Source organism: Prionailurus bengalensis, chromosome F2 (assembly GCF_016509475.1).
Source record: "Prionailurus bengalensis isolate Pbe53 chromosome F2, Fcat_Pben_1.1_paternal_pri, whole genome shotgun sequence".
NCBI classification, from domain to species: Eukaryota; Metazoa; Chordata; class Mammalia; order Carnivora; family Felidae; genus Prionailurus; species Prionailurus bengalensis.
Window position 1 is genome coordinate 82,780,029 of NC_057353.1, and position 24,462 is coordinate 82,804,490.

The 24,462-nt window shown below is 65.2% G+C and overlaps 1 protein-coding gene and 1 long non-coding RNA gene across 5 annotated transcripts; one reads left to right on the forward strand and one right to left on the reverse strand.

Moving 5' to 3' along the window:
* Positions 1-1,795: 1,795 nt before the first annotated feature.
* EPPK1 (epiplakin 1) lies at positions 1,796-19,521 on the reverse strand. The gene is made up of 2 exons (XM_043602017.1): positions 19,506-19,521; positions 1,796-14,124 (listed from the first exon to the last, which is right to left on the reverse strand). Exon 2 carries the CDS (start codon positions 14,067-14,069, stop codon positions 2,124-2,126), a length of 11,946 nt encoding a protein of 3,981 aa, XP_043457952.1. The 5' UTR covers positions 14,070-14,124; positions 19,506-19,521; the 3' UTR covers positions 1,796-2,123.
* On the forward strand, positions 18,142-23,243 carry LOC122495910. 4 transcript variants are annotated; one of them, XR_006300642.1, is made up of 3 exons: positions 18,142-18,392; positions 22,458-22,653; positions 22,969-23,243. It is a non-coding gene; the product is annotated as an uncharacterized LOC122495910 (long non-coding RNA). The 4 variants fall into 4 exon arrangements; XR_006300641.1 differs by lacking the exon at positions 18,142-18,392 and adding an exon at positions 20,603-21,326; XR_006300640.1 differs by lacking the exon at positions 18,142-18,392 and adding an exon at positions 20,603-21,314.
* The last annotated feature ends 1,219 nt before the right edge of the window (positions 23,244-24,462 follow it).

Here is a 24,462-nt window from a genome sequence, read left to right on the forward strand (position 1 = left end):
TTTATTCTCTTCTCTTGCCGTTCTGCTGATGGCTCCCCTGGCACAGAGGAGCCCAGCGTGGGGAGCCCCGCCCTCCTCACATGCAGCGCCTTTCTCCCCAGGAGGCCCAGGAGGCCCCCGGTGACACCCTCTGGCCATGTCAACAAGAGACAGGCTCTCGAATTCTTGTCCAAAGGCTCCCTTTACCCCACACCTCCCCACTGCCTTCCCATGGTTTCACCCTGTCACAGCTGCTGATTCCTCACCCCAACTTCATCATCTCTTTCTAGAGAGAAAAGTGGTGCACGCACACGCCTGCCTCCTCTCACACTCGAACCCCAACCTTGAACTCTTATTTCTGTGTATAGGCCTTCAGCCCCACTGGTGTATCAGAGTCAATAGGGACACTTCTCTTTTCCTCAGATGCTGCCGTGGAGGACATCTGACTGCTTCCAACATCCCTGTTGCTGTCAGGCTTCTATGACCAGCTTTGCTCACCAAGACCACCCAGCAGCTTGCTCCCTGTGTCCCAGCTTCCCCCCCAGGACCCAGCAGTACTTTGAAAATGTCACTCACCCGCTCACTACTCCATATAATGAAGAAGGAGACCAGGGAGGATTGGCCCTTTGTCCCAACTGCACACCCTTTAATTAATGACTGAATTACCAAGCTCTTCAAGCAGTCTTTGAGTATGACCTAACTACAGTGTTCTTTCATTACTATTTCGTTTTAGAGAGACAACGAGTGAGCACCATGGGGAGAGGGGGAGACGGAAAGAGAGAGGGGAGATCTTTTTTTAATGTTTACTTTTGAGACACAGAGAGAGAGAGAGAGAGAGTGGGGAGAGGGGCAGAAAGGGAGAGACTCCCCAGCAGGCTCTGAGCTGTCAGCATAGAGCCCAATGCAGGGCTCGAACCCACAGACTGCGAGATCATGACCTGAGCTAAAACTAAGAGTCGGACACTTAACCAACTGAGCCACTCAGGTGCCCCGAGATTCTTAAGCAGGCTCCATACTCAGCGTGGAGCCCAACATGGGGCTGAATCCCACGTCCCTGGGATCGTGACCTGAGGTAAAACCAAGAATTGGATGCTCAACCAACGGAGCTACCCACGCACCCATTAGCTGCAGCGTTTTAAGAGACTATTCTAAATGTAAGTCTATGTTACCCTACATTTGTGATGGTTATTTTCCTTGTTTAACTTATTTCTACAATTAAAACATCCACCACTCAAAACTCTGAAATCAGAGACCTTTCGTTAAACACAAACATTTCTTTGTAAATTATAAAGCATAGAGTTACAAAACGTGCTAGTTACCAACCCACGAGGGGACATATCTATAGAAGGGCCATGCCAAGAACATATTCAGGCTGAGCTTTATTGAGCACAGCAATGGGAAACACGGCCGCCAAAGAGGGACCCGAAATAGCCACAAACCACTGAATTGAAAACAAAACTTGATAGGAAATGAGTTGATCCACAAGCAGGACATATCTTAAAAGTGGAAAGGAAAGGGGTACCTGGATGGCTCAGTGAGTGAAGCGTTTGACACTTCGTTTTGAGTCAGGTCATGATCTCAAGTTCATGGGTTCGGGCCCCACCTCGGGCTGTGTGCTGACAGCTCAGGATCCTGTTGGGGATTCTCTCTCTTCTCTCTCTCTCTCCCCATCTTTACCCCTCGCCCCTCAAGTTTCCTTTGTCTTTCTCAACATAACTAAACTTTAAAAAAAGAAAAAAATAAAATGGAAAACAGACCATTTAAAAAAAAAGAATATAAGAAACTAATGTATATACAATAACAGCAACAAAAAAGGGAAAAATTTTAACTATTTTAACTATTACTGCAACACAGTTTAACACAGAATGTCTCAACATCCATCCAAAAGACACAAACACACTAAAAACTCACAAGTGAGAAAACAGGGAGATGTGCAGACCGGTATGAGAGGTGGGGGTTATGTTATTTTCCGCACAAAATGGGATGTGGGGGAACTAGGGGGATGATAAAAATTTGGGGTACCTTACCAGATACATATATAGCACGAGTGACAAAAGAAAGACAATTAAGTGGAATATACCTAGAATTTTGAATTAATGACATATGCTTTCATATCTCTACATAGCAACAAGGAGAACGGCCATTCAAACTCCACTCAGAGACATAAATAACAGTCCAGTCTCAGGGTCAGCAGTAGCTCTCTCCAGCAGCTGCAGGTAGGTGAGGTTCTCGTGCGTGTTGGGGTCGAAGAAGCCCTTGGTGTCGTCGCTCGGGTCCGCCAGGACGCGGTTCATCTCCTCGTCGAAGTAGCCGCGCCGGTAGGCCACGTCCACGGGCAGGCGGTGGCTGTGCACCGGGTCGATGATGCCGCCCGTGGCGATCTGGGCCTCCAGCAGGCGGATGCCGTGCTCCCGCACGATGAGGTCCTTCTTCATGGCCTGGAAGAGGGAGATCTGCTCCCCGGTGTAGGGGTCGGTGTAGCCGGTGACGGCGCGCTCGGCCGCCAGCAGCTTCTCCTGGATCTCGCCGCCCACCACGCCCGCCGCCACCGCCTCCTCCACGGACAGCCTCTGGTTGCGCACGGGGTCGATGACGAAGCCGGTGGCCGCCTGCGCCTCCAGCAGCACCAGGGCCGTGCCGGGCCGCAGGACGCCCTTCCACATGGCCTGGTAGATGCTCATCTTCTCCTGCCGCCCGGGCTCGTCCTTGGCGGGCACCAGCACGCCCGCGATGCAGCTCGTGCCCTGCAGGTAGCGTCTGACCGAGTCCATCTCTGTCACCTCCTGCAGGGTCTTGGTGCCCTGGGCCAGGTCCCGCAGGGTCTCGGGGCCCAGGATCCCGGACGTGTGCAGCTCGGACGCGGACACCTGGCGCCTCAGGCCCGGGAAGGACGCCTTGCTCAGCCGCTCCTCCGCCTCCTCGATGGCCTGGGTGAGGACGGCGATGAGGGCGGGCACGGCCAGGGCGCCGGCCGCGTGCTGGGCCAGGAGCTCGTCCCGGCGGGCCTGGCTCAGGTAGGAGGAGAAGAGGACGTCCCACACGGAGGGGCGCTGGCCCCCGAACTGCCCGGCGCGCACCTCCATGGTGGCGGCACGCAGGGCCCGCTCCTGGAGGCCACCGGCGGGCTCGGCGTCGGCCCCGGCCGGGGAGGGGCCCGCGTCGCCGTCGCCACGCCCGGGGGACCGGGGCTCCCGCTGGCCGCGGGCGGCGTCCCCCGACGCGCCCTCGGCCCCGCCGGCCGCCTCCGCCTCCTCGATGATGGTGGTCAGCCTGCGGGTCAGCGCGGGCAGGCCCAGCGTCCCCGCGCCGAAGCCGGCCAGCAGGTCCTCGCGCGTAACGCCGCTCACGTAGCTGGACGCCAGCACGTCCCACACGGGCACCGCCGGCCCGCGCAGGCGGCCCACCTTGACCTCCATGGTGGCGGCACGCAGGGCCCCCCGAGGGTCCGGGGGCGCCGGGCGTGGGCTCCCGTCCTCGGCACGGGCCAGCAGCGGGGTGAGGGCGGCCCCCACCTCCCGCGCGGTCAGCGTGCCCGCCCGGTACCTGCGCAGCAGGTCCTGCCTCAGGCCCTCGGGCACCTCCCGGTAGAAGAGGAGCTCCCAGACGGAGACGCTCTGGCCCCGGAGGGCGCCCGCGTCCGGGGTCACGCGGGCCTCACGCAGGGCGCCGCGCAGCTCCTCGCTCAGCTCGTGCACGGCGGAGCCCCGGCCGGCCAGCTGCAGCATGTAGAGCCCGGTGCCGGGGTCCTGCACGCAGCGGCGAAGCAGCTGCACGTAGGTGAGGTTCTCGTGCGTGTTGGGGTCGAAGAAGCCCTTGGTGTCGTCGCTCGGGTCCGCCAGGACGCGGTTCATCTCCTCGTCGAAGTAGCCGCGCCGGTAGGCCACGTCCACGGGCAGGCGGTGGCTGTGCACCGGGTCGATGATGCCGCCCGTGGCGATCTGGGCCTCCAGCAGGCGGATGCCGTGCTCCCGCACGATGAGGTCCTTCTTCATGGCCTGGAAGAGGGAGATCTGCTCCCCGGTGTAGGGGTCGGTGTAGCCGGTGACGGCGCGCTCGGCCGCCAGCAGCTTCTCCTGGATCTCGCCGCCCACCACGCCCGCCGCCACCGCCTCCTCCACGGACAGCCTCTGGTTGCGCACGGGGTCGATGACGAAGCCGGTGGCCGCCTGCGCCTCCAGCAGCACCAGGGCCGTGCCGGGCCGCAGGACGCCCTTCCACATGGCCTGGTAGATGCTCATCTTCTCCTGCCGCCCGGGCTCGTCCTTGGCGGGCACCAGCACGCCCGCGATGCAGCTCGTGCCCTGCAGGTAGCGTCTGACCGAGTCCATCTCTGTCACCTCCTGCAGGGTCTTGGTGCCCTGGGCCAGGTCCCGCAGGGTCTCGGGGCCCAGGATCCCGGACGTGTGCAGCTCGGACGCGGACACCTGGCGCCTCAGGCCCGGGAAGGACGCCTTGCTCAGCCGCTCCTCCGCCTCCTCGATGGCCTGGGTGAGGACGGCGATGAGGGCGGGCACGGCCAGGGCGCCGGCCGCGTGCTGGGCCAGGAGCTCGTCCCGGCGGGCCTGGCTCAGGTAGGAGGAGAAGAGGACGTCCCACACGGAGGGGCGCTGGCCCCCGAACTGCCCGGCGCGCACCTCCATGGTGGCGGCACGCAGGGCCCGCTCCTGGAGGCCACCGGCGGGCTCGGCGTCGGCCCCGGCCGGGGAGGGGCCCGCGTCGCCGTCGCCACGCCCGGGGGACCGGGGCTCCCGCTGGCCGCGGGCGGCGTCCCCCGACGCGCCCTCGGCCCCGCCGGCCGCCTCCGCCTCCTCGATGATGGTGGTCAGCCTGCGGGTCAGCGCGGGCAGGCCCAGCGTCCCCGCGCCGAAGCCGGCCAGCAGGTCCTCGCGCGTAACGCCGCTCACGTAGCTGGACGCCAGCACGTCCCACACGGGCACCGCCGGCCCGCGCAGGCGGCCCACCTTGACCTCCATGGTGGCGGCACGCAGGGCCCCCCGAGGGTCCGGGGGCGCCGGGCGTGGGCTCCCGTCCTCGGCACGGGCCAGCAGCGGGGTGAGGGCGGCCCCCACCTCCCGCGCGGTCAGCGTGCCCGCCCGGTACCTGCGCAGCAGGTCCTGCCTCAGGCCCTCGGGCACCTCCCGGTAGAAGAGGAGCTCCCAGACGGAGACGCTCTGGCCCCGGAGGGCGCCCGCGTCCGGGGTCACGCGGGCCTCACGCAGGGCGCCGCGCAGCTCCTCGCTCAGCTCGTGCACGGCGGAGCCCCGGCCGGCCAGCTGCAGCATGTAGAGCCCGGTGCCGGGGTCCTGCACGCAGCGGCGAAGCAGCTGCACGTAGGTGAGGTTCTCGTGCGTGTTGGGGTCGAAGAAGCCCTTGGTGTCGTCGCTCGGGTCCGCCAGGACGCGGTTCATCTCCTCGTCGAAGTAGCCGCGCCGGTAGGCCACGTCCACGGGCAGGCGGTGGCTGTGCACCGGGTCGATGATGCCGCCCGTGGCGATCTGGGCCTCCAGCAGGCGGATGCCGTGCTCCCGCACGATGAGGTCCTTCTTCATGGCCTGGAAGAGGGAGATCTGCTCCCCGGTGTAGGGGTCGGTGTAGCCGGTGACGGCGCGCTCGGCCGCCAGCAGCTTCTCCTGGATCTCGCCGCCCACCACGCCCGCCGCCACCGCCTCCTCCACGGACAGCCTCTGGTTGCGCACGGGGTCGATGACGAAGCCGGTGGCCGCCTGCGCCTCCAGCAGCACCAGGGCCGTGCCGGGCCGCAGGACGCCCTTCCACATGGCCTGGTAGATGCTCATCTTCTCCTGCCGCCCGGGCTCGTCCTTGGCGGGCACCAGCACGCCCGCGATGCAGCTCGTGCCCTGCAGGTAGCGTCTGACCGAGTCCATCTCTGTCACCTCCTGCAGGGTCTTGGTGCCCTGGGCCAGGTCCCGCAGGGTCTCGGGGCCCAGGATCCCGGACGTGTGCAGCTCGGACGCGGACACCTGGCGCCTCAGGCCCGGGAAGGACGCCTTGCTCAGCCGCTCCTCCGCCTCCTCGATGGCCTGGGTGAGGACGGCGATGAGGGCGGGCACGGCCAGGGCGCCGGCCGCGTGCTGGGCCAGGAGCTCGTCCCGGCGGGCCTGGCTCAGGTAGGAGGAGAAGAGGACGTCCCACACGGAGGGGCGCTGGCCCCCGAACTGCCCGGCGCGCACCTCCATGGTGGCGGCACGCAGGGCCCGCTCCTGGAGGCCACCGGCGGGCTCGGCGTCGGCCCCGGCCGGGGAGGGGCCCGCGTCGCCGTCGCCACGCCCGGGGGACCGGGGCTCCCGCTGGCCGCGGGCGGCGTCCCCCGACGCGCCCTCGGCCCCGCCGGCCGCCTCCGCCTCCTCGATGATGGTGGTCAGCCTGCGGGTCAGCGCGGGCAGGCCCAGCGTCCCCGCGCCGAAGCCGGCCAGCAGGTCCTCGCGCGTAACGCCGCTCACGTAGCTGGACGCCAGCACGTCCCACACGGGCACCGCCGGCCCGCGCAGGCGGCCCACCTTGACCTCCATGGTGGCGGCACGCAGGGCCCCCCGAGGGTCCGGGGGCGCCGGGCGTGGGCTCCCGTCCTCGGCACGGGCCAGCAGCGGGGTGAGGGCGGCCCCCACCTCCCGCGCGGTCAGCGTGCCCGCCCGGTACCTGCGCAGCAGGTCCTGCCTCAGGCCCTCGGGCACCTCCCGGTAGAAGAGGAGCTCCCAGACGGAGACGCTCTGGCCCCGGAGGGCGCCCGCGTCCGGGGTCACGCGGGCCTCACGCAGGGCGCCGCGCAGCTCCTCGCTCAGCTCGTGCACGGCGGAGCCCCGGCCGGCCAGCTGCAGCATGTAGAGCCCGGTGCCGGGGTCCTGCACGCAGCGGCGAAGCAGCTGCACGTAGGTGAGGTTCTCGTGCGTGTTGGGGTCGAAGAAGCCCTTGGTGTCGTCGCTCGGGTCCGCCAGGACGCGGTTCATCTCCTCGTCGAAGTAGCCGCGCCGGTAGGCCACGTCCACGGGCAGGCGGTGGCTGTGCACCGGGTCGATGATGCCGCCCGTGGCGATCTGGGCCTCCAGCAGGCGGATGCCGTGCTCCCGCACGATGAGGTCCTTCTTCATGGCCTGGAAGAGGGAGATCTGCTCCCCGGTGTAGGGGTCGGTGTAGCCGGTGACGGCGCGCTCGGCCGCCAGCAGCTTCTCCTGGATCTCGCCGCCCACCACGCCCGCCGCCACCGCCTCCTCCACGGACAGCCTCTGGTTGCGCACGGGGTCGATGACGAAGCCGGTGGCCGCCTGCGCCTCCAGCAGCACCAGGGCCGTGCCGGGCCGCAGGACGCCCTTCCACATGGCCTGGTAGATGCTCATCTTCTCCTGCCGCCCGGGCTCGTCCTTGGCGGGCACCAGCACGCCCGCGATGCAGCTCGTGCCCTGCAGGTAGCGTTTGACCTGTTCTTTTTCGCCGATGACATCTGAGGTGCTGGCCCCCTTGACCATGTCCTCTAGCATCTCCTGGGTGATGATTCCAGAGTCGAACAGTTCGGAAGCTGTGATTTGTTTTCTGATCCCTGGGAACCACAATTGTTTGTTGTCTTTTTCCCTCTCATCGATTATTCCTAAGATGATGTTTACTACCTTCTGTAACGCTTGGGCCGTGCCTTTTTTGTATTCACCTATCAAGTCGAGCTTTCTCTCCTCCGTCACGTATTCTGAGTTCAGGATCTCCCACAGCGATGGCTTCTGGTCCTTGAACCTTCCCACCTGCACGTCCACCTGCTCAGCCTCCAGGGCCCTCCTCGTTGGCTCATCGATGTAGGCAGGCTTCTGTTGGTCCTTGACCACCGGGAAGAGCGCCCAGCCTGTCCCTGCTTCCTTTTGGCTCCTTTCCTGCAGTTGTCGGTAGGTGACCCTCTCCTGAGTGTTTGGATCCACAAACCTTTTATTCATGTGCTTCTGATCTGAAATGAGCGGGTAGGTGTCCTGGTGTAGACACCCCCGTCTGTAGGCCACATCCACAGGCAGGCGGTGGTGGTGCTGTGGGTCGATGATACCCCCTGTGGCCTCCTGTGCCTCAAGCAGTCTGAGCGCGTCCTCTCTTCTGACTAAGTTCTTTTTCATGGCCTGGAATAGCGGGACTTTGTCTCCCGTGACCGGGTCTGTGTAGCCTTGGGCGGCCTTCTGGGCGTCCAGAAGCCTTTCCTGCACATCCTCACCCACCAGGCCCTCAGCCACGGCCTGTTGCACAGAGAGCCTCCTATGGCTGCAGGGATCCAGCATGAACCCAGTGGCTGCCTGGGCCTCCAGCAGCTGAGCCGCAAAGCCCATGGGGATGAGTCCTTTCCTGCTGGCGTCGTAGAGGCTCATCACCTCTTGGGTGGAGGGCATAGTCACCCCCGCGATGCAGCCACGACCTTCCAGGTAGGTCTTCACATGTGCCAACCGGCTGAGATCCTGCTCACCCCGTGCCTCTCTGTGCAGTACATCCAGGGTCCTTTTATCGATGATTCCAGAGTTGAACAACTCCGCAGCTGTCACCTGCCCACCGATGCCTGGCACCTGGATCGCCTCGTACTGCTTTTCTGTTTCCTCCACGGTAGCCGTGATGAGCTCCAGCAGCCGCTCGAGGGGTAGATTCTGGGCTCTATACTCCTGGACGAGTTCCCGCTTCCTTTCCTCTGGGAAGTACTGGGAGGAAAGCAGGTCCCAGAAGGAGACTTTCTGATTGGCAAACCTCCCCACGTGCATTTCTGTAGTTCTGGACTGTAGGACTTGTTTTGTGGTTTCATCGATATAAACGTAGGTCTTTCCTTTCTTTACAATTTGTAACATGTACAGCCCCGTCTCGGGGTCCTCCACGCAGCGCTCCAGCAGCTGCAGGTAGGTGAGGTTCTCGTGCGTGTTGGGGTCGAAGAAGCCCTTGGTGTCGTCGCTCGGGTCCGCCAGGACGCGGTTCATCTCCTCGTCGAAGTAGCCGCGCCGGTAGGCCACGTCCACGGGCAGGCGGTGGCTGTGCACCGGGTCGATGATGCCGCCCGTGGCGATCTGGGCCTCCAGCAGGCGGATGCCGTGCTCCCGCACGATGAGGTCCTTCTTCATGGCCTGGAAGAGGGAGATCTGCTCCCCGGTGTAGGGGTCGGTGTAGCCGGTGACGGCGCGCTCGGCCGCCAGCAGCTTCTGGTAGGTTTCCCTGCCAAACATCCCTGATGCGAACGCCTCCTCCACAGTCAGCCTCTGGTTGCGCACGGGGTCGATGAGGAAGCCGGTGGCCGCCTGCGCCTCCAGCAGCACCAGGGCCGTGCCCGGCCGCAGGATATGCCTCCTTAGGGCCTCGGAGATGCTCATCTTCTCCTTCGTGCCCTGGACGAGGACCCCGGCAATGAAATTGCTTCCCTCCAGGTACCGCTTCACACTGTCCATCTCTTTCACCTCCTGCACAGTCTTTCTCCCCTGATTCAGCTCGTCCAGTGTCTCCTTGTCGATGAGCTGGGACCTGAACAAGTCGTTGGCCGACACCTGCTTCCGGAGTCCTCTAAAGGTGGCCCGTGAGGGCTGTGTCTCTGCAGCCTCGACCAGGGTGGTGACTGCCGTAGCCACCTGCCGCATGGCTGTGGCCCTCCCGGACTGGCAGAGTGCCGCCAGCTCTCGCCGCTTGTGGACGCCGACGTACTCGGAGTGCAGCAGGTCCCACAGTGACACGCGGAGACCTTTGAACCTCCCGGTGCTGACAGGTACCTTCGTGGCCCTCAGGGCCAGCACCGTGTGCTCATCCACTTCGAGCACCGTGTCCTGGGCGAGCGGCAGCAGCCAGAGGCCGGTGTCCCTGTCGGAGACACAGCCCTCCTTGAGCTGCATGTACGTCACCTTGTCTCGCGTGCTGGGGTCGAAGAAGAACTTGTTGTCCTCGTCTTTTGAGGTCAGCACCCGGCTGACCTGCTCATCCAGGAGGCCAAACCTGCAGGCTGCCTCCTGGGGCAGGTGCACCCCGTGCACGGGGTCCACCGCGCCCCCCGTGGCCAGCTGCACCTGTAGGAGCCGGAGGCCCTCCCTTCGGGGCACCAGCCCCTTCTCCACGGCCTGCCACAGTGAGAGGGAGCCTCCTGTGTAGGGGTCGGTGTACCCAGCCACGGCCCTCTCGGCCTGCTGGAGCTGCTCGCTCAGTGCCCCGCCCACCAGGCCCGCCTTCACTGCGCCTTCCACAGACAGTCTCTGGCTGGTCAGAGGGTCAATGAGGGAGCCACATGCCACTTGGGCCTCCAGCAGCCTTCGCCCCAGGCCCTCGGGTAGGAGGCTGTCCCTCATGGCCTGGCCGATGCTGGCCTTGGTCCCCGATGGCTGCAACAGCAGGCCTGCTACGCAGCCCGTCCCCCACAGACGGGCCTTCACGCTGGGCTCCTCAGCGACCTCCGCGGGCGACCGCGTGCCCCGAGCCAGGGCCGCCAGGGTCTCCGCGGTGATGATGCCGGCGTCACGCAGCCAGACGGCGGGAACCTCACCCCTGGGGCCGGGCACTGTGACGTGAGCCCGTGCCAGGAGTTCCGCCTCCCGCACCTGCTTGTGCACAGCTGCCTGCAGCTGCTGCAAGGCGATCCTCCCCAGCCTGAAGTCCTGCACGAAGCTGTTCCGCTGCTCCTCGGTGAAGTGGCCAGAGCCCAGCAGCTCCCAGAGGGATGTGCCGTCCTCAGTCCCCTGCGCCGCCTGTAGGGTCTCCTGCACCTGCTTGTCGGTGGGGATGGCCGGGGCGTGTTCGGGCAGGGGCAGGAAGTAAAGGCCAGAAGCCTCATCCCTCAGACACTGCTCCAGCAGCCGGGCATAGCTGGTGCGTCCCCGGCCGTCCGGTGTGGGGAAGGTCTCGGATGAGCTGGACAAGGCCTCCTCCATCTCCTGGTCTATGTAGCCCCGCTGGGCGGCCACGGGCATGGGGAGGTGGTAGTGGCCTGTGGGGTCAATGACCCCCCCTGTGGCCAGCTGGGCATCCAGGAGGCGGGCGGCCTGCTCCTCAGGGATGAGGCCCTTCTTCATGGCCTGGAACAGGGACACCCACTTCCCAGAGAAGGGATCTCGGAAGCCGGTGACAGCGTCCTCAGCCCGTCTCAGCTGGCGATACAGCTCTGGCCCCACCAGCTTCCTGCGCACGGCCTCATCCACCGACAGGGTCTCCAGACTGTGGGGGTCCACGATGGCTCCAGTGGCCGCCTGGGCCTCCAGCAGGGCGAGGGCCACCCCTGGCCCCAGGACCTTCTGCCTCATGGCCTCGTACAGGCTGAGCCGCCGGCTGGCGGGTCCCAGCAGCACGCCGCCGAGGGCACCGGAGCCGCGTAGGTACCTCCGGACGCAGTCCATGTGGAGGAGGGCTTCGGGGCTGACCGCCCCCTCCAGCACCCGGTCCAGGAGCTCCTGGTCGATGATACGGGCCTCCAGGAGCTGGTAGGCCGTGACCGGGCCCCGCAGCCCGGGCAGCGTGATGTCCGCCCACCTCCCCATCTCCCTCTCCAGCCACTGCGCCACCTGCTCCAGGGAGATGCTGTGCTGCTGGTACCTCCGCAGGAGCTGCCTCCTCTGGTCCTCGCTGAAGCATTCTGAGTTGACCAGCTCCCATGCGGAAACTCTCCGCCCCTGGAAACGCCCGAACTTCCCCGACAGCAGCAGGCTCTGGAAGGCCTGCCGGGTGGTGCCGTCCACGAGCGGGGGCTGGGTGCCGTTCAGGGGCAGCAGGCGCAGGCCCGTCTCGGGGTCCTCCACGCAGCGCTCCAGCAGCTGCAGGTAGGTGAGGTTCTCGTGCGTGTTGGGGTCGAAGAAGCCCTTGGTGTCGTCGCTCGGGTCCGCCAGGACGCGGTTCATCTCCTCGTCGAAGTAGCCGCGCCGGTAGGCCACGTCCACGGGCAGGCGGTGGCTGTGCACCGGGTCGATGATGCCGCCCGTGGCGATCTGGGCCTCCAGCAGGCGGATGCCGTGCTCCCGCACGATGAGGTCCTTCTTCATGGCCTGGAAGAGGGAGATCTGCTCCCCGGTGTAGGGGTCGGTGTAGCCGGTGACGGCGCGCTCGGCCGACAGCAGCTTTGCAAACACGTCAGGCCCTACGAGGCCAGCCCTCAGTGCCTCCTCCACAGAATATCTCTTGTTTTCCTTCGGGTCGAGAATGAAGCCCGTGGCCGCCTGTGCCTCCAGGAGGATGAGGGCCGTGCCGTGCCTGAGGAGCCCCCTCCCGCGAGCCTCGTAGACGGCGAGCCGCTCCTGGGAGCCCGGCAGCAGCAGGCCTGCGATGCCGCCGGTGCCCTGCAGGAACCTGTGCACCGAGCCCAGCCTGCCCACCTCCTGGGCTGTGGTCTGCCCTCGCTCCAGCCGCTCGTACGTGTCCTGGTCGATGATCTCCGCTCTCAGCAGCTCTCCTGGGGCCACGGGCACCCTCAGGCCGGCAAAGGTGGTCTTGGCCGTGGCTGCAGCCTGCTCAAGGGTGGCCCTCAGCGCAGCTGCCAGTTCCTCCCCCGAGATGGCGCCTTCCTTGTGGCGCTGGGCCAGTGCTGCCCGCTGCTGCGCAGGGATGGGCTCAGAGAAGAGCAGGTCCCAGAGTGATGCGGGCCGGCCCTGGAACTCGCCCACGGCGACGGTGGTCATGGCCTCACTCAAGGCCTCCCGGGTGCTGTGGTCAATGAACGGGAGTCCTCGTGGCTCCTCTCCAAGGGGGCCCCCTGAGAGGGGGAGGAAGGCCAGTCCTGTTTCTGGGTCGGTGACGCAGCGGGCCAGTAGCTGCCCGTAGCCCACGCTCTCCTGTGTGTTGGGGTCCCAGAAGCCGGTGGCCCGGGACAGACACTGCTGAGTCTCTTGGTCCAGGCATCTGAAGCGCAGGGCGGCCTCCGGGGGCAGCCGGAGCCTGCGGGCCGGACATACCAGCCCACCTGTGGCCAGCTGGGCATCTAGGAGTCGCAGAGCCAGAGGCCTGTCCACCAGCTCCTTCTTCATGGCCTGGAAGAGGGGCACTCGGGCGCCGCTGAAGGGGTCATGGTACCCCGTCACCGCCTCTTCCGCCACCAGGAGCTGCCTGTGGAGCTCTGGGCCGACCAGGCCCGACCTGACCGCCTCGTCCACCCGGAGCCGCCGGCCGGTGGCCGGGTCCACCAGTGTGCCGGTGGCGGCCTGAGCCTCCAGGAGCGGGAGCGCGGTGCCCATGGGGAGCAGGTGCTCGCTGATGGCCCGGAAGAAGCTCTTCTTGTGGCCCGCGGGCAGCAGGACAGCCCCCGCGATGCTGCCGGTGCCCTGCAGGTAGCGCCTCACGTCAGCCCGCGCGCTCACCTCTCGGGCCGCCAGCCTGCCTTCCCGAAGGCCCCGGGCGGCCTCGTCATCCAGGACCCCCACCTCTAGCAGCTCGGCCAAGCTCACTGCCCCACTCAGGGTGGGGAAGGTGGTCTTGAGGGGCAGCAGCGCCAACCCTGTGCCAGGGGCTCTCACACACCGGCCCAGCAGCTCGTGGTACGACAGCCGCTCCAGGGTGTTGGGGTCCAGGAAGCCGGGGGCACCGGGGCTGGGCTTGCGCTCAGACAGGCCACGCCACGTGTCCTGGTCCAGGAGACCCTGCTGACAGGCCGGCTCCGGGGCCACCCGTGTACCCCGAATGGGATCCACCAAGCCCCCCGTGGCCAGCTGGGCCTCCAGCCAGCTCCACCCCAGCGCTCCGTCTACCACCTCCTTCCCGATGGCCTGGAAAAGTGCCAGCTTCCCGCCACCGTAGGGGTCAGGGTACCCAGTGACTGCGCGCTCGGCCACCAGCAGCTTCTCCTTTAGCTCCAGGCCCACCAGGCCCCGCTGCAGGGCCTCGGACACAGGGAGGAACCGGCCTTGCGTGGGGTCCACGAGGCCCCCGGTGGCCGCCTGGGCCTCCAGCAGAGCCAGCCCAAGCTCAACGGGCAGGAGGCCTTGCTTCATGGCAGCGTAGAGACTCTGTTCCTGGCCGGAGGCCTCCACATACACCCCAGCGATGCTCTTAGGCTGGGCAGACGGAGGCCCAGAAGGGGTGCTGGTTTCCGGCACGGCCTTCATGGTCTTGGGGACGATGGCCGGGTCAGTGCCGTTGGTGACCAGGACATCAAGAGGAGGAGAGGCGTGGCCATTCATCACGCTCAGCCTGTTGTGTAGAACTCACTCACCCAAGGTCCACTGCGTCTGCTCCCTGTAGGGGGTAGAAAAGGCTCTGTTAGGGGCCCTGGAATGGCCCAGGTGGACGGGAGAGAGAGAGTCAAGAGGTCAATCCCAGACCCTGAATCAGCCTCCAGACATGGCTTGCCCTCCTGGGGGATGGGGGTCAGCATCCAAGTAAGGTCTTTTGCCTTGCCCCATGGGGTCCCAGGAGGGACCACGGGGGACCTCCGGCCAGCCAGGGCGGCCTCCAGGACGCGTGGGCTCTGTTTTCCTGCAGGCCATCCTCTGCTCTCCATCCCAGCCCAATCCCCTCAGCTCCTGCCCTCAGGGTCCCGTGGTGGGCCACCTGGGCCAGAGCCTTCCCCCCATCTCTCACCCAAACCTCCCATCTGCTCCCCAGGGCTCCTCCTCCATCCTTGGGTTCAGGGACATCAGCACCCTTCCCTCTTCCAGTCACCGCCTCCAAACCCCCGCCCTGCCCCAGACCCTCTGCTCTGGCTTCTGTTCCTTCCCAGATCTCCACTGGGCTCCAGCCAGAAGCCCCCACGGTGTCCCGCCCCAGCCTGGCTCTGTCTGCGTCCTCCTCTGCCCACTCCAATCCTTGTGCCCTCTGGGCTACGGCCTCTTTGTGCCCACACTCGACTCGGGGGCCTGAGGGAACACAGACTCCGTGTTTGCGTGCCAGTCCCGTGGGAGCCATGGGTATGGCCACGTCTCTGGTCAGCTGGCTCCAAGCCCCAGAGAGGTTCCAAGGCTGTCCCCTCTCAGCAGACGGCTCTGTGCCCCAATTCTCTGAGCAGCAGTGACAAGGGCTTCACACCTGCACACCAACTCCTCCACCAGGCCTGTCCCCTTCCTGTGGGATTAAATTGTGTCCCCCTGAGAGATATATCCAAGTCCTGACCGCCAGTACCTGTGACTGTAGCCTTATTTGGAAATAGTCTTTGCAGATGTAATTCAGTTGAGGTCACAGAGGAGGAGTGGCCGTAATCCAAAATGACTTGAGTCTCTATAGGAAGACACAGGAGAGAGCCCATGGGGCACCGTCTGGAGCGGCTACAAGCCCAGACGCATCGAGGACCACCAAGCCCAGAAGCATTGACCTCAGATTTTGGCTCCTTGAACTGAGAAGGAGTTTCTGTTGTTTGAAGCCATCCAGGTTGTGGTAATTGTTGTGACAGCTTAAGGAGCCATAGCCTCCCTCCCGCCTCTGCCCTTCCAGCCGGCCCACACCCGGTTTCTGCAGAACCACACCCGGGCCCCCCTTCCCCCTCCCCCCCGGGCGCAAGCCCACACTTTGCTCCCGCTGGCACCGGCTGTCTGCTCAAGAGCCCGAACACGTCTGTCCTGGCCTCCCAGCCAGCCCCCGGCCTGCGCCCCAAGCCTGCTCCCGTGCCCGCTCAGGCAGCAGGCTCGCCCCCGCCCTGAAGCTCTCACTAAGATGAACTCGGACTGTGGTTGCCAAACCCAACAAATGCATTTTGGATCTCACTGCCTCTGGGTGGTGGGTGTGGGGCCTTCTCGCTGGTGACAGGGCTCCGCTCTGCCCCCACTTGCCCATTACATCAGGGAACCCCTCACACCGTGTCTCAGGCCCCGCCCGTCCCGGAGTCCAGGAACCACGTGCCCCGGTCTCACGAGGTGCCTCCAACTCCACTGCACCCCCACGACTGCTGGTGTTCTGTAAAGGGTTCCCCCACACCTACTCCGTGCAGCCTGAGCCCTGAATTGCTCAGCCCCCACTCGCCCCCACTGGCCCCACATGGGGTCGCTGTTTCACGCCGGCCCCTCTCCTGTCCTACAGCCTCCGTGGCTTGCTAGTTACCTACTGTGGCGCTCAAGGCCACCTTCGTTGCTCCTGCCCTCTCCACCGACCTCCGGCCCAGGAGCAGGGTGGGATCAGCAAGTGGTCATGAGGCATCCACGGGAGGCCTCAGCGCCAGGGCGGTGCAGGGGGCAGCATGGCCCAGGGGGTGTCGAGCGCCCCCCCAGTGACAGTAAGAAGCTGGGGCTCCGACAACACACCTATCTGGAAGGGTGGACGCTTGGGGGCATGACCCAGACCCCATCTGGGGCTTCAGGAGGGCTGTTGGCAGACGGCCCCCACTTCGGCCCCCTCGGGAATTGCCTGGCCCGTCCTGGGGCTGCACTGGCTCAGGCCCTTGACTTGACATGGGGCCCGCATGTAAGCCCAGCCCCTGGGAGTGGGTGAAATCCTGCCTCACCCCTTCCCTACACAGACGAGGGGCCCTTCCCACCCCCTGCAGCTCGCGTGCTGCTCAGCTCAGACTGGTGGTGCCAGGACCAGGCAGACACTGGGCGAGGCTCTGGAGGGGCACACCGCCACCCGGCTGGCCGTGTGAGCAGGGATCGGGGAAGTGCCTCCATCTGCCAGCGTTCCGAGGAAACGGAGTGTGGGATCAGGCGTCTGGGATGGGGGTTAGTGCAGAGCACACGGTGGGGGTGGGGGGCATTGCTAAACAACGAGACTTTGGACGAACACAAAAGGCTGTGAGTGACCAGCTGGATGACAAAAAGTCCTTGTGGACACCTGAGGCTTTGTAGTGACCAGTCAAGAGGCTCTGATCTCTGCAGCGCAGGGCAGGCTGAGGGCTCCATCGTGAAAGGGCCACTGCAGGCAAGCTCCAGCACCAGCTCACCGGTGGTCCCGTGCCCGGGGCCGGGGGGGGGGGGGGCGGTGACCATTCTAGAATGTGATGTGTCTGTCCCTGCAGCTGGACCATATGGGTCCAGGAACCAAGCGATGGGAGCAGACGTGGCCCCCACCATGCCTCCGATGAGCCCGCCACCCGTCCCTGCAGCTCCGGGGTCAGTCCCACAGGATGAGTACTTCTGCCACGGACACAGCCGCAGTCCCACTGAGCTGAAGGTCACGGCTGCTCCCAGGGCACCCCGGCTCCTTGCGTCCAGGACCAAGGGGCCGGGAGTGACCCGACCACCAGGAGAAGGCAGGGTCTGGGTGGGGTGGAGGCAGGGGTGTGGCCATTCCTGTAGCTAATGGACACGTGTAGCCACAAGGGACCTCAGGAGCAAGGGTTTGCACACCCCAGGTGAGCACCGGGCCCGGCCGGCATGCGGTAGGGGTGGGGCGAGGGGAAGGAGGAGCGGAGCCTCAGAGACGAGGCCCATGCCGCAGCTCTGGCTGGGGGCCCACCTGTTCACTGTCCCCTGTGCGTCTCCCCAGGAAGAGAAGCCCACGGGTGCCCTGCGAGCAGGGTTCCAGGGCCTGGTGTGATGGCGGTGAGTGCACGGCCGCCTCGACCTCCTTCCAGCTGCGAGCGGGGCTGCACCAGAGGCTGGCTCTCTCCTGTTTTGTGTCCTGCACTCAACAGGGGCCACCCCGAGTCCACTCCTCAATATGCTTGCCATCAGACCCTGCTTCTGGGGCCCGGCCTGGACACATGCCTGGCTGCCGGCTGGGATACTCCCTTCGCACAGGGTGCCCTGTGCCGGGACTGCCTTCAGCGGGTCTGTGAGCCCGGGACAGGCCTGCCCGTCTCGGCAGGAACGCCAGGTGACACGGCTCCTGGGGCAGTTAGATAGCTAGAAGAGCGTGACTTTCCCTTGGCAATGGACAAAGGTGGGGAGAGGAGAGGGACCTCATTGCCCAGCAAAGGGAAGGAGGGACATTCGGGGCCGCGGCGGGTGGCCCTTGGCCTGGACATAGACAGCCGGCCCAGAGCCCTGATGGGGCTGTGCTGGGTGGGGAAGGGCGGCGCCCAGACAGGAAAACCAGAGCAGTCACCAGCTTGGGGAGCAGGAGGTTCCAGTTCCCCGCACAAAGGGGATTCATGGGGGAGGGTGCCTGGGGGGCTCCGTCGGTTAAGCGTCCAACTGCAGCTCATGATCAGGTCACGATCTCAAGTTTCATGGGTTTGAGCCCCACGTCGGGCTCTGTGCTGACAGCTGGAGCCTGGAGCCTGCTTCGCATTCTGTGTCTCCTTTCTGACCCTCCCCTGCTCTCTCTCGTGCTCTCGCTCTCTCGCTCTCAAAAACAAACATTAAAAAATTAAAAAAACAAACAAAGGGGATTCATGGTGGGAGGGGGGGACCCAGGAGCCCGACGGAGTACTCGAGCAGGAAGTGGGGGCCTAAGGCCAGGACAGGCCCTGTGCCCTTGGCCGTTGGGCCACGCCCCCTATTTGGTTGGCAGTGACCTTGGGCCAGGTAGGAGCCTCTTTGGACTCTGCCCAGGTGAGACAGGAGCAGGGTTGTGGAGTGGAGACCTTGGGAAGGCAGCTGGACAGAGGGGTCTGGAGCTCGGGAGAGAAGACCATGGTATGTGACTGGTGTCCAGGGCCCAGGGAGTGGGGGAGGGGGCGGCTTCAAGGGCAGGACACCCTGGCCAGCCCAATGTCCCACAGAGGTGGCCAGCAGCAGAAGGTGGGCATGGTGTGTGACCGGAGGGGTAAGGGCCTTGGGGCTGAGCAGATTCCAGGAAGGAAAAGGGAATCTGAGAGGGAAGAGGGCTCTTCCTGCGGCTTCCCTGGCGGAGGGGAGGGTGGGGGGGCAGCCCCGGGTGACAAGGGGAGGGAGGACAATCCTGAGGAGGGTGGGTCTGCATTCCTTGGCTGTGGGCCACCTTCTGCCTCTGCCCTGAAGGACATCCCCCCTCTCCAGCCCGGGGCCCGGAGGAGGGCAGAGGGCTGGCTGTCCACCTGAGCCAGATAAGGACAGAACTAGGTTGCAGGCTGCCTCAGGCCCACACAGGGAGGCGGCAATCTTGGCTCTGCCCCATCGGGCAGCTGCGGAAGGGTCCCACTTACCTCCTCCCGGCAGAGGCCAGCGGCAGGAGGAGCTTGGTAAGACAGGTGGGTACAGGGAAGGCAGCCCTCCTGAGCCCGGTCCTGGCAAGGGTCTTGAGATGACCCCATGCGGTGTCCCTGCCGCCGCCCACAGGGGACAGCAGGTGGCTCCCGGATTGGTCAGCGCCCCAGCCAGGAGCAGCACCGCCCTCTCAATCTGTCAGCCTGATTACCTCCGCCCAGGGCGCCTCCACCCTCCGCCGAAGGGGGGCGGCAGGCGGAACCTGACCTGCACACCCGCCCGCGGCCACCCCTGCCCTGCCCCCTGCCGGGAAACCGCTGGAGCAGGGAGGAACCCCCACCCTCACCCCGCCACCGCCCACCCCCACCTCCCCGGGCCGCATCTCCCACGTCCCTGCCGGTAACCTCGACCCTCGCCCACCAGGGAGGGCGGCCGGCCCGGGGCTCAGACTGCCCGGTCCGGGCGAGCCAGAGCGCGGAGCTCCCGGCCGCTCCCGGCTCCACCGGCGCCTTGCCCCCCCCACGCCCGCCCCCGCCTCCCGGACCCGAGCTCAGCGCCCGTCGAAGGAGCTTCGGTCTCTGCTCCCTGGCCTGCCCGGGTCTGGCCCAGGCCTGGGTGTCCCACCTGCCCGCGCGGCGCCCCGGCGCTCCGAACGCAGTCTCTCTGCTCCCGGCTGGGCCCGCGCCACCCGAATTTAAACTGGCCGCGGCCCCGCCCTCATCTGGGGGCGGCGGCCCGGGGTGGGGGGCGCGCCCCGAATCCGGGTGGGGCGGGCGGGTACCCAGAACCCGGCGGGGGCCAGGGCGGCGCCCCGGGCGCGCCCCTCGGTAGGCTGGCCACCCGTGAGCACCCCTGGTGAGGAATGGCCCCGAATTGCAGGGGGGCGGCTGCCCTCTCCCTCCTGCCCCTTTGACCCCTTCCCCAGAGTCCCGGTGAGGGAGCGGAGGTGGGCACAGGGTGCTGGGGGAGGGGTCCATCCCCGCCCCTCTCAGCGGGTTCAGTGGACTTTGTAAAGGAAATGCACACCTGACCACCTGACCGGCGGTTTCACTTTCCAAAACGCGACTGTATTGCGGGAGAGCCGGTCGGGAGGGGTTCGCACAGCTCCTCTGCTCACATGTGTGTGGGGGTGTGGGGCGGGTGCGCACTGCTGGCCACCTGCTGGGTCTGCTCAGTCAGGGGGGTTGGGGGTCAGCTCCCCCCACTGCTGCTTAGGTCCTGGGTGGGCTGAGCCAGGGTTCCGCAGGGGCTCGCCTATTTGTGCCCCTGGGAAGAACTGGGGTTTCTGTGTCCCCAGCAGGTTCCCCTGTCTGGAAGAGATGGCCAGACTTCACCCCACCCCGCCTGAGGAGCCTCCCCCTGGGCTCAGAGGAGGTCCCGGGTGCATCCCAGAGCTCCTGGCCCTCCTCTCAGACGCCCACCCTGGCACCGTGAGGCAGTGGCTCTAGAGGTGTTGGGGATAGAGGCCCAGAACCTTGGGGGCACCACCTTGGTGCCCCCCACCAAAGCAGAGCCCGAGGCTCTCTCCCATCCACCAGTCCCTGCCTCAAGGGCTCAGTCTCTCTGCCCCCCTAGCCCTTATCTTTGCCTGGTTCATTTTTTTTAAATTTTGTTTTTAAATGTTTTATTTATTTTTAAGACAGAGAGAGACAGAGCATGAGTGGGGATGGGGCAGAGAGAGGAAGACACAGAATCCGAAGCAGGCTCCAGGCTCTGAGCTGTCAGCACAGGGCCTGACGCAGGTCTCCAAACTCACGAACTGTGAGATCGTGACCTGAGCCGAAGTCGGACGCTTAACCGACTGAGCCACCTGGGCACCCCTGCCTGGTTCATTCTTGACCACATACTTGAACAGGGCCACCCTGACAGTCACCGAAAGTGTACCTGGAGACACCCGTGCAGGTGCAGGCATTTCTGGGGTGGAGGGTTCTAGGGTCCACCCCCGTGGCTCTGCCCTCACCCCCGCCTACCAGGCCCACACTCCCACCTGCTCACCAAGGCTCCCTGGCCCCCGGGGCTGGCCTCTGGCCACCTGTGTGCCCTGGTGCACATCCACCCATCCACACTTGACGTTCTGTGTGGCTGCCGCTGGCCACCGGGGAGCTCCGACCCCCAAGGGTAGTGAGCTCCGGCAGGTGCCCGTGTCCAGCAAGGGGCGCTGGCCCAGCTGCATCTCTGCCCACGAGGCCCCAGGACACCGTCCGCGATGGCCCGCTGGGAAGCGTGGCTGTGCTGGCTGTGGCTTGTGGCCCAGAAAGTGCCTCAGAGTCACTCCTGCCCACGGCCAAGCCGTGCAGGCAGCATCGCCACCAGGCCGCGAAACCCAGGCGCATGCCAGCCCCTCTCGTGGGAAGGAGGACAAAGGCTCGCCCTGCCCCCGCTGTGCCCACTGGTCTTCTCCCGGTGTCTCCAGTTTCTTGCAGGAGCCTCCAGGTCAGCCTCCAGGTCAGCCTCTGGGACCCCCTGGGGAGCAAGCCTGGGTGACTGTCCTACCTCCCCGGCCCCCAAGCTGACCCCGATCAGGACCTCTCAGAGCCGGTGCCTTCCCAGAGCCCCAGCCCAGTGCGTCTGCCCAGCCACCCCCAGGCCTAGGCCTGCACTGCGGCACAGCAGGGAGGGCCTCAGGGAATTAGGGGGAGGGGCTGTGGTGTCAGGAGGCCAGTGGGGTGACTCCCCCTATGCTCAGTCCTGCCAACTGCTCTACCTGTGGCCGTCGTGTCCTGAAGCTGGTGGCCCTACCCCAGCCAGCTGTCCTGCTTCCCCTAGAGGCCCTGTGGGCCAGAGGCTCCGAGGAGGGGGTCCCAGGGCCATGTTACCGTGCTGACCCTGGCCTGGTCTAGGAGGTGGCCGCGTGGGCTGCGGCGCCCGGCTACAGGCCCCACTCGGGGCCTGTAGGGTTCGGCCCGACTCAGCCTGTGGGTCAGTACGGCAGCTCGTCCGCAGAGTGGCCCTCGGAGAGCGGCCCTGTCTCCTCCAGGAGGCGCAGCCTAGCGTGGCAGTGTGGCAGAGGTGGGCAGGGAGCGGAGCGGCCGGCTGACGTCTCTGCGGCGGCCCAGTGGCTCCAGCGGCAGGCCCGGGGGTTGGTACCCACGAGGGCAGCCCCTCCTTGCAGGGCTGGGCCCCTCCAGCAAAGGGGCAGAAGGAAGCTGTGTCCCCGCGGCTCCCACGGGAACCCCTGTCATTAGAGGGGCCTCATGACATGCCTGCCTCCAAGAGACGCCGCTGCCTCTTACCCCCTCAGGACCCCCATATCCTGGGCCCCCCACCCCGTGCCTCATGGTGCTCCCTCCGTCGGCAAGGACTCACAGCACAGGCGGGCCCGGGCAGTGCAGCCGGAGGACTGGGCCATGGCCTGGCTCAGCCCGGGCGGCTGTGAGCCTCAGGACATAGCCGGGGGTGGGGTGGGGAGGGGAGCCTCTGCCCAGACAGGCTGTCGTGCCAGACGCTCAGCGCTGGGGTGAGCTGACAGGGTTATGCCTCGTTAGGGGTGGCATTGTGTCCCTCCCCCATGCTCATATATGAAGTCTTGACCCCTGAGCTCCTGAGAACATGCCCTCATATTGAAGGTCATTGCAGGTGTAATCAGTTAAGATGGGGCCTCCTGAAGTCCCAACTGCCGTCCTCACGAAAAGGGGATTTTGGACCGACGCACAGAGGGAAGATACCACCTGCAAACCAAGGCAGGGGGCCTGGAGCAGACCCTTCCCTTGTACCCTTCAAAAGGAATCAACCCTGCCCATGGCTGGACCGTGGGCTTCCAGACTCCAGAACTGTGAGTCAATTTGTTTTTCCTTTCTTTTTTGTTTTTTTTTTTTTAATTGTTTTCATGCTTATTTATTTTTGCGAGAAAGACAGACAGAGAGAGAGAGAGACAGAGAGAGACAGAGAGAGCAAGCGGGGGAGGGGCAGAGAGAGGGAGACACAGAATCCGAAGCAGGCTCCAGGCTCTGAGCCGTCAGCACACAGCCGGATGCAGGGCTTGAACCCATGGATGACGAGATTGTGACCCGAGCTGAAGTCGGATGCTTAACCGACCGAGCCACCCTGGCACCCCTCGTTTTTCATTTCTGTTGCTTAAACCACTCAGCCTGTGCAAACGGAGATAGTCCCCAGTTGTGAGAACCAAACCTGGCAGAGCAAGTGAACACGGGGTCTGGGACTTCGGCACAGGGGGAGACCTGGAAGCCGCTCCTTGAGGCCCCGCTGCCCCTGTGCTACAGGACAGATGAAGGGGGCGAGGGGAAGGTGCGGCCAGGGTGGACCCATCTGGTGACTCCCAGGCTGGGCATCGAGGGTGGATTAAACTAGGCAAGATGCCTGACCTGTACTTCAGAATTAAATTTCTTTGCATCTTGCTCCAAATATGTTTCCCTTCGAGTTATTGCATAAACAGGAGTCAACAATAGCAATACCGAGGTCTTAGCTGGGAGTTCTGCTTGTTAAGAAGGGGTGGAAGGTGCACCCTCCCTGACCCCACTCCCAGGACGGCTTGGCGTCTCAACAGTGGCGTCTCCAGAGCCATTTTCCCCGGCCTGTCGTTCGTGCCTCTGGAGGCTGGCCGCAGGGCCTGCCGAAGCTCCAGCCCTGACGCCTGCTGGGAGAGCGGGCTGAACTTGGCGTGGGGACCTGAGGCTGCACACGAGAGGAGAGTCTGGAAATCGCCACGAAAAGCTTCTGGTCACGGCGCCTGCCCCGGCTTTTCTTCCTCCTCGTCTCTCGAGGGGGCGGGTCTCTTCCGAGGGCAGGCAGGGCCCCAGCGCGGAGCCCCCGGGTCGTCCAGCTGCTCTGGGGTCACCTCTGTCCTCCCCGGGCACCCTGCAGTGGGCTGTTCCCCAACCCCCCACCCCCACCCCCAGACTTCTATGGTACCTGCAAGGCTGAGGCCCGGCTGTTCTCAGGCCATAGCCCCGCCAGGTCTGCTCAGCCGGCCCCGTGTGCCCTCCAGCCCCGCGTCCTGCTCCTGAGGCTCTGACCAGTGCCCCCCACCCCCACCCAGAGGCTTCACCTCTACCTGGAACACAGCTCAGGAGAGAGAGGACCACCTGAGAGCCCGGCCTGGCTCCCTGCACGCCTGCCCCCGCCCCCACCAGCCCACCTGCTGGGCCTGGCCATGTGCCGTCTCTACAGCAGCCCCTGCAGAGCCTGGGATACCCAGTAGGAGGTATGGTTCTTGAACAGACCCCGGGTGCCACTGCCCGGCCAGGGGCCTCTGCCTGCTGTACTAGCAGCTCCAGCCGGGCGGTCCTCTGGGGGAGGAGAGCAGCGTTATCCCAGGCAGCCCCCACGCAGCACAAAACCTCCGGGTCACCCCACCGTCCCTCCGCCATAGCCAGAGGGGATAGGGCAGGTAGAGACCACCCCTTCGGCCCTCCCGGCCCGCCGGGGGGCAGCCAACGAGGGCACCACGCCCGCTCTTGCGTCTTGAGCTCATGGAGTTTGGAGGCTGCCCCCTCCGGCTCCAGCTGGCCTGCCAGGCTTACAGGGGCGAGGCTTCACGCAGCGCCCTCCCCAGTCAGCCTGGTCCTCTGCGGCTCGCGCCGGAGGCGGTGACGGGGCCAGGGATGTGGGCACCCAGAAGGAC